The 13,464-nt window shown below is 37.8% G+C and overlaps 2 protein-coding genes across 2 annotated transcripts in view; one reads left to right on the forward strand and one right to left on the reverse strand.

Annotated features, from left to right (window-relative positions):
- The window catches only part of CEP95 (centrosomal protein 95), a 74,959-nt gene extending 69,098 nt beyond the window's left edge, over window positions 1-5,861 (forward strand). Inside the window, exon 20 of the mRNA XM_022589177.3 lies at window positions 5,774-5,861. Within this exon, the coding sequence (XP_022444885.2) occupies window positions 5,774-5,821 (48 nt within the window). The 3' untranslated portion in view covers window positions 5,822-5,861. The remainder of the gene's footprint in view (window positions 1-5,773) is intronic.
- The window catches only part of SMURF2 (SMAD specific E3 ubiquitin protein ligase 2), a 153,393-nt gene that overhangs the window by 38,691 nt on the left and 101,238 nt on the right, over window positions 1-13,464 (reverse strand). Inside the window, exons 12-18 of the mRNA XM_022589184.2 lie at window positions 12,776-12,879; window positions 10,143-10,257; window positions 8,189-8,367; window positions 7,165-7,302; window positions 3,837-3,957; window positions 1,350-1,551; window positions 11-86 (exon numbers count right to left, since the gene is read on the reverse strand). Of these exons, the coding sequence (XP_022444892.1) occupies window positions 11-86; window positions 1,350-1,551; window positions 3,837-3,957; window positions 7,165-7,302; window positions 8,189-8,367; window positions 10,143-10,257; window positions 12,776-12,879 (935 nt within the window). The remainder of the gene's footprint in view (window positions 1-10; window positions 87-1,349; window positions 1,552-3,836; window positions 3,958-7,164; window positions 7,303-8,188; window positions 8,368-10,142; window positions 10,258-12,775; window positions 12,880-13,464) is intronic.

A 13,464-nucleotide genomic window follows, 5' to 3' on the forward strand; every position in this document is an offset into this window, starting at 1 on the left:
AATAACTTACCAAGTGTGGGCTTTTGGCAGGTTGTTAGTGCAGGCATCAATCTGGTGTATGGTAAAGAGTCGTGGGCCTGCAGCACCTGCAAAGGAAGCAAATGAGGGTCAGACCACTGTGGGTGCACATATTAGTCTCCAGAATCTCAGGATAAAACTGGTATGTAAACCACAGGGTTGAGGGGATAGGAGGATACTAGTGACTCCATATAAGCTGCCAAAGGGCAGCAGGAAAACAGTCTGGGTTTTAAAAGCCAGAATTGACCTTGGATAAGGCTGGATTCCTTAATCTGCTAGCATTTCAATTTGAGAAAAAGTTCAGGATTGAAATCCTTTGCCAACTTCTATCTTCTACAGAAAATCAGTGTCCCCCAAAAAGAAGTAAATGGGCAGATCCAAGATCCAATACATATATACACATTCAAAAAGATGACAACCTAATGCAAATTTAAGTTTCACAACTCAAACTTCACTGAGAGCGAAAGATGAGCAGTCTATGGAATAAATTTCAGGTAACATAAGGCACCCCATACAGAAGTCTGTAGAAATACAACTTCACTTTATTCATCTGGGTAGTCTGACAATGATGAGTTCTCCAAGTAGAGAGTGCAAGCATGACTACAGCATGCTTTCCCAGTGGATTTTTGATATTTGGACTGTAGGCAACACTGTTGAATTATGTACCAGTCTTGCTTCGTACACCCTCAGTCATCACCAGCAGCAGCAGTTGTGAAAATAAAGAGCTTCAGAGGTAAAGGAAGCAACTGCCACCCAGTGAGGCACCACGATCATGAGCAATATACCAACTCCTCCCAAAATTAAACAGCTATTCCATGGACAACAATTCTTAAAAACGGAATACGGCTGTAAAATGGTCTGATGCCATGCATTAATTAAAGTGCTCTGACCAAACAAATGACTTCCATGACTCATGCTGCCTCTTTCTGTTAAAAGAATAAAAAAGTAGGGGGGAGAGGCATCCCAAGTGGGTAAATGTTTGCCAGGCTGAGATGTGAACATGGAAGCAGACAGACTTCCCCTACGGGAATGTGCAACAGAATTTAAAAGCAAGGAGACCAGAAAAGAAAAGGCAGAGCATCGACACATATGGTCTCTAACATGCAGCACTCAGTACAATCACAGAGAACCCAGCAGAAAATGCTCTTGGGAGGGAACAAAGGAAAGGAAAGAGAAGAAGGTATCAAGACATGAGAGTTACAGATAAGAACTAGAGTGAAAAGAGAATCTGTATGTAAGCACATGTTTGTACACCGTCTATGTACACCAAATATTGACCCCCTGCCCCCAATTATTAGATGCCACATCGTCTATCCCTCTGGCTTTCTTACCTTGTAAAGCTTTGAAGCCCTGCAGAGGCACTCGGGATGAGCCTGTCACAAACTGAAGTAACCGTGCTCGTCGTTCTTCATCAAAAAACTCCACAGCCTTCCAAAACCACTTGACAACATTGCTGTCTGGTGTACAGTGTTTTAACCGGGTGTTTACCTTCCAGTCATTAACATCTATCTTTCCAAGTCCACAAATAATGAGCTGTTAAAATATTGCACAAATAATGAGCCAATGGAAACCCAACCTAAGCCAAAAATTCCTTAAAATAGAACTTTAGATTTGCAGAGTTGGCTTTCATATGGTGTTCTTAATTGAGGGTAGACATGAGAACCATCTGGAAAGTTTTTCAAAATGTATACACTAGGTCCTATGCTCAGAGATTTTAATTCTGTGAATCTGGGTGAATTAGGATCCGTATTTTTTTTAAAGTTCCATGAGTACCTAGTCACTGCAGGCTTCCTACCCAGGATCTGAGAACCACCACTGTGATGGACATAAGATGAAAAGTTCCATAACTTCACAGAATTCTAAAAAAATTTTTAATGGACAGAAACTAGACTCAGAGTAAATACAGTTTATATGTGCCTCCCTTAAGACTTGCATCTATTATTCAGGTTTCAACACTTATTAGCTTTGGGATTCTGGGCAGTTCAGTTCACTTCCCTTGGCCACAGTCTCCTCTGCTGTAATATGGCAGTAACATCTGTTTCGTTACATCCTGCGAAAGCAACCAACACTGCACAGGAACTCAAGAAGTTGTGTTGAATAAGTGATACAATCTGCTTAAAGTTGGACCAAAGTATGAAATATATGAATGCATTGATAATAGAGCTCTGCTTGGCATCCTGATGCAGGCTCAGTATAGACGAGGTATATCAAAATCACTTTGATATTATTAATACTCACACCTCCCTAGGGTCCAAGACTGACTCATCCTACTGATGTGTTTATAACACTCAATTATGATAGTGTAGTGTAAAACATAAGGTAACCTGCAAATCCTATATTTCACAATTATATTAACCTAGTCTAACACTAAAATAAATTATATACATATACTTTTGTAAAAAGCCTAACTTCATTAGCAGTACAAAGTATATAACAAACCCTAACGTTACTGAATAAAACCTGCAACAAAGCTTCTGTAGCGTCTGAAAAAATGACTGGCCACTGCCACACTAACAGGTAGTAGGTGTCCGAGCAGGGTTACAGAAGTACCCATGACCACAGACGGTACCTCCCTAAATTCTTTTCTTTAGAGGAGTGGTAGTTTTAAAGCCAAATTCCTTATTCATTGTATGAACAGATAAAAATGCATCGTATTTCAACTTTACTGCCATTCCTGCTATGTTTTCTTCCACCTTCTGACTACTTCCTTCTGGTCATTTCACTACAGAATAGTCCAATCAAAAAAGGAATGGGGATGGTAGTAAGTCAAGCCAATCTTTTTAGACTTGTTTGCTAACAGGTCTGTTAACAGATTTAGTTAGAAAGGATGCTGAAGTTAATGAATAAAATCATGTTTTAAATTATGTATCGACTTTAAATATTTATGCTATCCCTAGCCACTAATTAAATTTGGAACCTCAGGTAGAATAAAACCTCATTGTTTTTTCAAAGTAGTTCAGTAGAAACTGAGATGTATTTGTTAAAGGTCTTAATTATAACACCAACCCTATGGTGCTTTAAGGACTAGTTTTAGAATAAAAAATGGTTAACTGTTTATTATAGTTACTATTAGTAACGAATGTTTCCAAGGAGACTGATGTTGCTGAGACAGAGTTTAACCTAAGTGTTTCAATTATTTCCTCTACGTTTTTGTCTATCAACTGCTTTTTTTTTTTTTTTTTTTTGCGGTACGCGGGCCTCTCACTGTTGTGGCCTCTCCCGTCGCGGAGCACAGGCTCCGGCCGCGCAGGCTCAGCGGCCATGGCTCATGGGTCCAGCCACTCCGCGGCATGTGGGATCTTCCCCAACCGGGGCACGAACACACATCCCCTGCATCGACAGGCGGACTCTCAACCACTGCGCCACCAGGGAAGCCCCTCAACTGCTTTCTTACAAAGCTTAATGTAAATCCAATTAAGCCTAGGCTTTTATTCCAGATAAATGTCAATATGGTGGAGACCAATTAATAAAGTTTTATTTAACTAAATCAATACCCACTTAACTAGGGAATAGAAAACAACACTGGAAGAACGTACACAGAAGACACGAAATCTATTAAACGCATGAACGGAAAATATGGAAAAATAAATTAAAAATAGTCACAATATAAGAGAGACTGGCTACTTGTAAAATTTCCAAAACATGAAAGGCTTTTCCAAAAGCAGGAAAGACTTTTCCTGTGAATTAGAATTCTCACAGCATCACATCATAAAACTTCAAAAGCACCAGAAATACAGCTTTCCTCTAAAACTAAGTAACAGAAAATTCCCTAACTTTCTTTGTTATACTAGATGATGTCATGACATTAATACACTGACCTCTAACTCCTTCTCATCAAATGTCTTCAGCAGATGCTGTGGAATTACTTCATTAAATCCTTTCTGCAGGGCCAGGAATTGTGCCTCAATTCCTCGTAAAAATCTCCAGTTCACATAGAGTCTGGAAACATCGGACAGGGGTTTCATATGATCAAATATATTCAGGTTTGGTAATTATTATGAATCTCTAGTACTTTAGCAACGTTGCACTTTACAAGCATCTAGCATTAAGAATTTAGTCTAAAATCTAAAAGAATCTCAGGTTACTGAAAGTATAGATGGATCCTGAGCTGTGAGGCAGTTCACCATAAATTAAAAAGCGGTAACCTTCCACCAACAAAAGCAGCATAAATACAGCAACTCTTCACATCAGAAAAAGTCCTATTAAACTGGAAGTTGGCTAGAGAGTAGATGAGTCTGAAGTTAAAATGAGAATGAAATGTCTTTCTCAACTTCTGGCATGCACGCTGATAACCAGAAAAACCCATTCAACCCAAAATGACTATTTTTCTGGTTTCACTTGAAAATATAATCTGAATGTGTAGGGTGTTTTCTTTATATTTTGTGGGTTGTATATGGGGGAAGAAGAGGTAAAGAGAATCCCCATATCCAAAATGAGAAGAAACAGTAAAAGCCAATAGCAAGAAGCACTTTTTGACTAAATACTCATTTTTCCCTATAAGCTTTAAAAGCCCTGGAAGATGTAATTTTAGCAACAAATGTACACTAAACTACATCTCTTGTGTAGCTCTACTTACGCCTTTGATTTGGACTTATAATTTATACATGAATTGTTTTTTTTTAATCTATCTTCCCAGGAAAAGCTCTCCATCTCACAAATCTCAGAACTACTCATACTCCCAATTTGCCAGTATTTCCTTTTCTAAACTTGGAGAAATAGTTCTCTACTTTAAGAAATAAGTTACTTAATATTAATGATATCCTTTGGGGGACCTCATTTTTTGTTTGTTTAAGGGGACAGCAAAACTACACACCTGTAAAAAGGTTTTCTTTGTCATTTTAAAAATTTCAAAACTATTTTTGTAAACTATTTATTTATTTTTGGCTGTGTTGGGTCTTCTTTGCTGTGCGCAGGCTTTCTCTAGCTATGGCGAGCAGGGGCTACTCTTCATTGCAGTGCACAGGCTTCTCATTGCAGTGGCTTCTCTTGCTGCGGAGCACGGGCTCTAGGCACATAGGCTTCAGTAGTTGCAGCATGCGGGCTCAGTAGTTGCGGCTCATGGGTCCTAGAGTGCAGGCTCAGTAGTTGTGGCACGTGGGCTTAGTTGCTCCGTGGCATGTGGGATCTTCCTGGACCAGGGCTCGAACCCATGTCCCCTGCATTGGCAGGCGGATTCTTAACCACTGCACCACCAGGAAAGTCCCTCAAAACTGTATTTGGTAAGGGAAAATTACTGTGTGCTATAAACGTGACTGAATCCTAGAAAGTGAGCAGCCCACACTAGGTCCTGGAAGTGAGACACTACTGAAATTCAGGAAATTCCCATTCATTCTTCTTTATTTTTTTATTTTTTATTTTTTTGGCTGTGTCGCACAACATGGGGGATCTTAGTTCCCCGACCAGGGATCGAACCCCAAACCTGCGCCCCCAGCAGTGGAACTGCAGAGTCCCAACCACTGGACCACCGGGGAAGTCCCTCATTCTTCTTTTTTAAATTAGAAATGTAATACATGTTTGTTATTAAAAGAAAAATTATATTTAAAAAAATCAAATATTAATGGGACTTCCCTGGTGGTCCAGTGGTTAACACTCCGCGCTCCCACTGCAGGGGACACGGGTTCAATCCCTGGTCAGGGAACTAAGATCCCGCATGCCTCACGGTGCGGCCTTAAAAAAAAAAAAAAAAAAAAAATGTGGAGACAGAGTAAAATCTGAAAGTCCACTTTTTTATCCTCTTTTCCCTCTCTACTTCCAGGCCCGTCACCTCTACTCCCTCACCCTGGGCAAACATTTTATTTGGTAAGTGGCCTTCCTGAACATCTTCTGAGTATAAAACAATGCAGACTTTTTTCCTTCTATGCCTTTTAAATGACAGTTTATGCAGAGTCTATCTTTCTTTAAATATCCACATAATAATCTGTTTAATGTATTTAATCATCCATTCTCTTTCTAAAAACATTTTAGCAGTTTTCAATTTTTTTACAAGTAGTATTTAAACATCCTTATTCATATTTCTTTAATCAGATATGTGTTTCCAAAGAATAGATTCCTAAAAAATGGAGCTGCATATGTGTTTTCATTTTGGTAGCTGTTATCAAACTGTTTTCCAAAAAAGCTATACCAATATTCACAATCTATGAGACTGATGGGCCTCATCTATAAACTAGAAAATTTTAGCCAATAAGACCTGGGGACATATTCTGTACAAAAACATATAGCATGAATGTTTCTATGTATATATGGTGAAGTTCAAACTCCTAAATTTGATTATCATAGTTTAATGTTTAGAAGAACTTTAGATACCATGAACCAAATGCTCTAACTCAACACTTCTAAATTCCTCAATCAACAGGTGGTTTCATAAAACTTAAAGAACATTTCCTTGTATTTCTTTTATAAGAAATATATATATATTTCTTATATAAATCCACAATGTGCTTATTTATAAATAGGATAAGTCCTAGTGATACAGCACAAAAGTGCTTCTGTACAGCTAGCTGTGGTAGCTACGCTACACGTGACGCCACGAACCGTGTTTCCTGGTATGTGTGCCTTTGTACAGCCCCTCCTCCACACCAAACCTGGGCTGGCATGTGACTCGCTTTAACCAAAAGAATACAGCAGAGGTGATGTTGGCCAGTTCCAGGCTTAGGCCTTAAAAAGATCCAACAACTGCTTTTGTGCTCTGGGAAACCAGCCACGCCATAAGAAGTCTGGCTATTGTGCTAGAGAGAGAGGCCATGGTGAGAATGAGGGGCCTCTGATACCACATGGGGATAACCAAAGAGCCCAGCCAACAGTGAGAACTAAGCCCCAGACCCAGTGTCCATTCCAGCTAGCCCACAGCCATTCGAGCCACCCTCGGTGAGGCATCAGATATGTGAGTGAAGGGGCCTTCTTAACATTTCCATCCCAGCTGACACCACATGGAGGAGAAGTGTGCTGTCCCTGTTGTCCTCGATCTAAATTTCTGACCCACGGGATTGTGAGAAATAATAAAATGGTGGTTGTTTCTAAGCCACTAAATTCTGCAGAAGCCTATTTTGTAGCAATAAGTAACACTACCTAAACACATAAATGTTTTTCTGTACCACCATTCTAGAACATTAAAACAAGTCTCCAGCTTAAGAACACAGAAGTGTTTACCTGACATATTCTTTTTTATTTTCTTCAGTAACAGGGATACTCTTGCCATTTGGTTTAAGTTCATGCTGAATAATTTCACCATAGGCATTATGTTCGACACAGAAGGTATGGTCCAAAACACCTGTGATATCATTCTCACTAGGAAGGGAAGACAGGGAAAGACACTTCATTGGAAAATCTAAAATACAGATATTGTAGATGTATTAATTGGTGAGACAAAACTAAGGTAGTTTTATGACATGCAAACATAGGGTTAGATTCCTTTTATTAGTTCTTATGCCACCATACCTCCTAGTTTTGGGGCAGAAAAGTCAAAGAGCTTTAACCTTCATAAACACCAGGAACATTTTCCTTCCTAATGAGAAAGCCCTGGAAAGCTGGGGTCTACACAGGGAAAACTCAGTAATGTTTGGCTTTCAGGTAAGAAGCCCTACTTGAGTCTGGGTAACCCAAGTGACTAAACACCTGAGTATCCCCACTGAGAAAGCTACTCGTGTACTTGGTAAAAATAACCATGGCCAGTGTATCTTCACAAACGAATGACACCCCCCAAAACAGAACTGATTCTTACAAATACCCTCTTTTTTTTTTTTTTTTTTTTTTTTCCGGTATGAGGGCCTCTCACTGTTGTGGCCTCTCCCGTTGCAGAGCACAGGCTCCGGACGCGCAGGCTCAGCGGCCATGGCTCATGGGCCTAGCCGTTCCGCGGCACGTGGGATCTTCCTGGACCGGGGCACAAACCCGTGTCCCCTGCATCGGCAGGCGGACTCTCAATCACTGCACCACCAGGGAAGCCCCACAAATACCCTTTTTAAAGTATGTTTTCAACAGCCACCATTTAAGCAGGAATATCTTATTCTAACATGCAGGATGGAAACAACTTGCATCGTGTTGAGGAAATCATTATGTGTAAGTACTTTTAAAAATCATTTTTTATATTTCAAAAAAAGTACATCCATTTTGAAACATATATCTTTTTTAAAAGCTCAGATTCTAAATATAACGAACAAGACTCAATACATACAGTATCCACACTAAACTGTTATGAAGATCTGGATCAACTAACTCCATGTCATCCAAGGTAATGGACTTCCCAAGCAACTGTTTATAAAAAGGCAATGTGAAACCACCATCAATATAATGTCCATGAAACACAGCCATTCCCATTATTCGTCCAACGAAGTGGAAGTATGATAAATGTTCCTGAAATTGAGAAGAGTTTACATAAATACTCAAGGTAGATACTATCCAGGGAATTTTTTAATAAAAATTAAATATTTAAGCAATGGTAATTTTTTAAGTAAGTATAACTTATACTCCAATTTATAACTATTTAAATGGAATAGGTTATCCTATCAAAGCCCAGCAATCATTAGGGAGAGTCTCTATAGATACTATACTTTGCTATAAAATATTACAGCAGAGCCAATGCCCCTCTCAAAGGGTAGTCATTCTGTAAAGTTTATCCTCAGAAATTAAGCCCAAACTATAGTCCCTCTGCAGCTTCATTAAATCACCTGCAGATCCTGTTCTCTTCCTCTCCTCCCATCTCCTGCTAAGCCCCTTATAATCCTGGCTCTGTCATGGGAAAAAAGCTTTCAATTCTATACCTCCCTCTTTCTTTGACCTAACCAGAAACTGAACTTCAAAACATCATAGATTTAAGGGGACAGATTTCATGTCTAACTTGGACTAGAGTCTTGATTCTGCCAGCTACTAGCTATGTATACTTGGGCAAATTACTTAGCCCCTGTGGAACTAATTTTCCATACCTGGAAAAATGACGGTAATAATAGTATCTAAAAAGGGGCTCTGTGAGTAGTAAAATGAGGTGATGAAGCCCAAGGCACTGGACCTGGCATATGGTAAATGCTCAACAAACGTGAGCTATCACTACTACAGTGGCAGTAATGAGCTCTCCAAGCAGAACCTTCACCTAAAAATCTTCCCTTTATAAAGAATACCCTGCAATGAATCTAACATGCCTTCCATGTTTAGACAGATTTGGTCTTTTAGGATATACTGTTTTATTAGTTGGATGTTTGTATTTTCAACTTCTTTTACTTCTCTATTTAATAATCTTTAAGCTAATCTTTAAGCCTCCCTTTTATCTTAAAAATAGTTTTTTTCTTTTTAAAAAGCAATACCTGTTCACTACAAAATATTTAGAAAATATAGACAAGAAAAAAAAATGCCCATAGTCTAACACCCAGAGATAACCACTACCAGTATTGTAGAGCCTTTCAATGTTTACACATATACATGTTTACCAAAATTTGCTTCATACTATTATTCTGTAATCTTCTTTTCACTTAATATATTACAAATACCATCTTTACATGTTATTAACTATTATCCCACAACATCATTTTAGTGGCTGTATAATATAACCTTGTATGGAAAGATAACAGAAATAATATAAAAACAAATTAATAACAGCTGCTAACTCTTGTTGAGTGCTTAATAATATGTAATAGGGTTAATAATGTATAGCACTGTGCTAAATACTTAATGTGCAGGGTCTCATTTAACTGTCACAACCCCTCTCTCAGGTCCAAACTATATTTATTATTATAAGCAATGATAAAATTGAGGCTTAAGTCAATGAAGGTCACAAAGCTAGTTAGTAATGGGACAAGGATATGAACTCATGTCTTTCTAATTCCAGAGTCTATGCTCTTAACCATGTCATTCTGCTTCATGTCATAATTTAATCAACCCCCTCTTAATGGACAGCAATGTTGTTTCCACTTGGGGCTACTACAAAGAGTGATGCAGTAAATCTCCCTGTGCCCAAACTGTTGCACATATCCACGATCATTTACTTGAGAACATTTTCTAAAAGAGGACTTGCCAAGTCCAAGGATGTGACTTGGACAAAGACAGTAATCCTATGTCATAAACTACACTGACATTTAAAGATTAAAAAACATTGTAGGTCATAACTTAATTTGTATCATTATAACCACCAATCATACCGGATTAACTGCAGAATCAGGATTGATCTGCAATGTATAGATATCATCTCTTGAATACTGGAAGAGGCCATAGTAAGGATTCAACATTTCATGTGACAAGAGATATAACCACTCCCTAAAAAACAAGATATGCCAAAGGAATTTTTTGTTAATGAATACATCTTTACTAAGATACACTATTAATCATGTTAGCAAGAAGTTTTTAATAAAACAAAGCACTAACTAGTTACATAAAATCACATTAGAAAAGTCTACCATTCCCCAAAAGCAAATGAAAATTCTTGTTTTATTGAAGTCACTTCTCACTCCATTTTGGGTAATTTTATGACATTTTAACATCAGAGAATCTAAGGATAATATCCAGAAGTACCAACTACTCATTAGATGCTGCAGCCCAGTGGTCTGTTACTTTTAATTGCTAAACAAATGTGTAATTCATAATAAGTATAAAATAAAGGGAAGAATATGGTATTATTTCAAAACATCCATGTGGTCCATCTATACCACCCTGGTCCTCTCCAATCATGGCAGACTTATACTAGTTTATACAGATATATAACATTAATTTACTCTTACTTTCGGACAAGGGTATGTTTTATTGTTGATATTGTTTTAGTAAGAAAATTTCATTATCCATCTTCATTATCTTTTTTGTGTAAACCCTAAAATACACCATGATAAAAATGTAAGTGGTGAGAAACTGCAAGGCATTTGGTATAGGTGGGAACACAAGGGCAAACCTGCATTTTCTGGGTGTGTTCCATACCACTGCTTGGTTTCAAGCATACAACGGTGTTTTTAAAACCTCATAATAAACAGTACTATCAACTTAAGCTTATTAAATCATTTATATTTTTCAAAGTATGAAAGACAACTTGTTATTCATCTTGGTGAAACTGAAATAAAATGACTAGTCTAGGCTTTAAGGAGATGTCATTCTAGTCTCAACTCCTGTCATTCCTCAGCTAGGAAAGGCACATAAATGATATATTCTGATATTATGGATTAAACAGATGGAATAATATATTTTTAGGAAATGCAGTGAAACACTATTAAAGTAGTTAAAGGAAAATATTTCAAAGTCCTATCATTTGACGGAGTCTAAATCAAATCACTACGTTTAATATTGGGTTGGCCAAGAAGTTCGTTCAAACGAACTTTTTGGCCAACACCGTACTTGAAAACTGTAGAGATTAAAAAGAAAAAGTGAGGTCTCCACATAAGCAACCTTCCCACCTAATGTGTCCTGTATGTTTTTTATGCATGTATGTGCTTTTTATTTTATTTTATTATTATTTTTTTTTTTTGCGGTAAGCGGGCCTCTCACTGTTGTGGCCTCTCCCCTTGCGAAGCACAGGCTCCGGACGCGCAGGCTCAGCGGCCATGGCTCACGGGCCCAGCCGCTCCGCGGCATGTGGGATCTTCCCGGACTGGGGCACGAATCCATGTCCCCTGCATCGGCAGGCGGACTCTCAACCACTGCTCCACCAGGGAAGCCCCATGTATGTGTTTTTTAAAAGGAAGTCCAACTTTTGTTTTGTTTTACTAAGTATTTAGAACATGCATAAAAGCAAAACTCTACTTTTGGGTTCTACTATGGGATAAAGATCAGAAAAGCAGTTCACTGCCACATCCCATTTAGTCCGCCCAAACCCCGAAAGTAGTGAGGTTAAGAAATAAACAACAAAAAACTAACTACTTATTTGGCCTATACATATAATTATAGGATTTAGATTCCATCAGCAGATAATTAACAAGTTTTCCCAACAAGCATTCAAAATCTACTTATGAGTAAATCATAAGCATTCCACAGAAACTATCAAGCCTTAAGTATGATGTACAAGTGATAAATGCTAAAAATCCAAACTAAAGAAACTATCCATTTGCAGGTAAAAAGGTCACAGAATGAAAGTATGTCTACAGGTGAAAACAAGTAATGCCAAATAACGATTATGGGACTTGGTGGAAACACAAATTTAATTTAGGCTGGATTTAGATTAGGGGAGGCAGAATTATCATGACGGTCCTTAAAATGTTTTAATACAGAAGCTATAATGTTTCTGCTACATTTACATAAAGTGAATTCTCACACCTGGAAAAAAAAATACTTGATGTTTGAATGTAGCAGAAACGTTATAGCTTCTGTATTGAAACATTCTAAGGACCACTTATGATATACACACATACTTACAGACGCAAACATTCCTTTAACAAGGTTAAAAAGCGTGGCAGTGTAAGCAAAGGGAAACAGTATTCAGTTTAGAATACGTCATTAAAATCTCAAGACTGTTACTGACAATGTAAAGCAGAGGGAATAACATGTACTGAAGGAGAGAAATGGAGAAAATATTGGGCCTGCAGACCCTACCAACAGTCCATATAGGGTTGCAGCTAGTTTTCAGAGAAAGTCTCATTGGACTACATGATCCATTTGGGAGTTCACAAACACTCTTCTGGTAGCAGTACTATCCTAACCTAATTATGAATATATCTACTAGGGTACCCTCTGTTGCAAACATGAGGGAATATTATGCTAGAAAATAAATATCAATGAGAAAGTCACACCACAGGGAGTATCTTAAATTTGTAAATATAAGGATCCATATGTCATTTACTGATGATCAAGGCTTTACCTGGCAACCCCTCCGTAGTCAAGCCCTTCTTCTCCACGAAATTTTATCATTAATCGCTTCCAGAGATCTTTCGGTCTCATTTTCATGACTTGTCGATATGATTCCTGAAATAAATGTTTAATATACTATTATTACTAGGTGCTTTTAACCTGTTACTTAAACTCTCCCTCCATTCCACCTACAAAACATGTTTATTTAAATAAGGTAGAATTTGTTCAACAATCAAATCAATGGATAAGCTCCAAGGGTTTGAAACCTCATGGAACTTCTGACAACAAAATGGATACAGCTTAATACTGTACTACTGAAACCAATTCCTTTGATAAATATATTAAAAGCCTACTAAATGCAAAGCTCCATATTTAAGTCCTATGAACCATAGCAATGATTCCACTCACATTAAAAAACAGAATCTGATAGAATTACCACTTTTTTTTAAGTTAGTTGTCACAGACACCAGTAGAAAGTAAAGGTAAGAAAAAGAAAGTTTCAAAGAACATGAAAACATCATTAATGTGATCTTCACTAAACAGACAACTTTCTATTATTTTAAAAATACAAATGACTGACTACAAACAAGGTCAGAATGGTCCTGAGAGAAAAAAGTTCATCCTTTGGGAGAAGGATTATAAAGTTCCCAAACATCTTTTGTCCCAGAACACTCTAATAAGAGGGAAACCCCTGCCTTG

This window comes from Delphinapterus leucas, chromosome 19 (assembly GCF_059928025.1).
Source record: "Delphinapterus leucas isolate spDelLeu-1000000601 "Yukka" chromosome 19, BTC_Dleu_Yukka2, whole genome shotgun sequence".
NCBI lineage: Eukaryota > Metazoa > Chordata > Mammalia > Artiodactyla > Monodontidae > Delphinapterus > Delphinapterus leucas.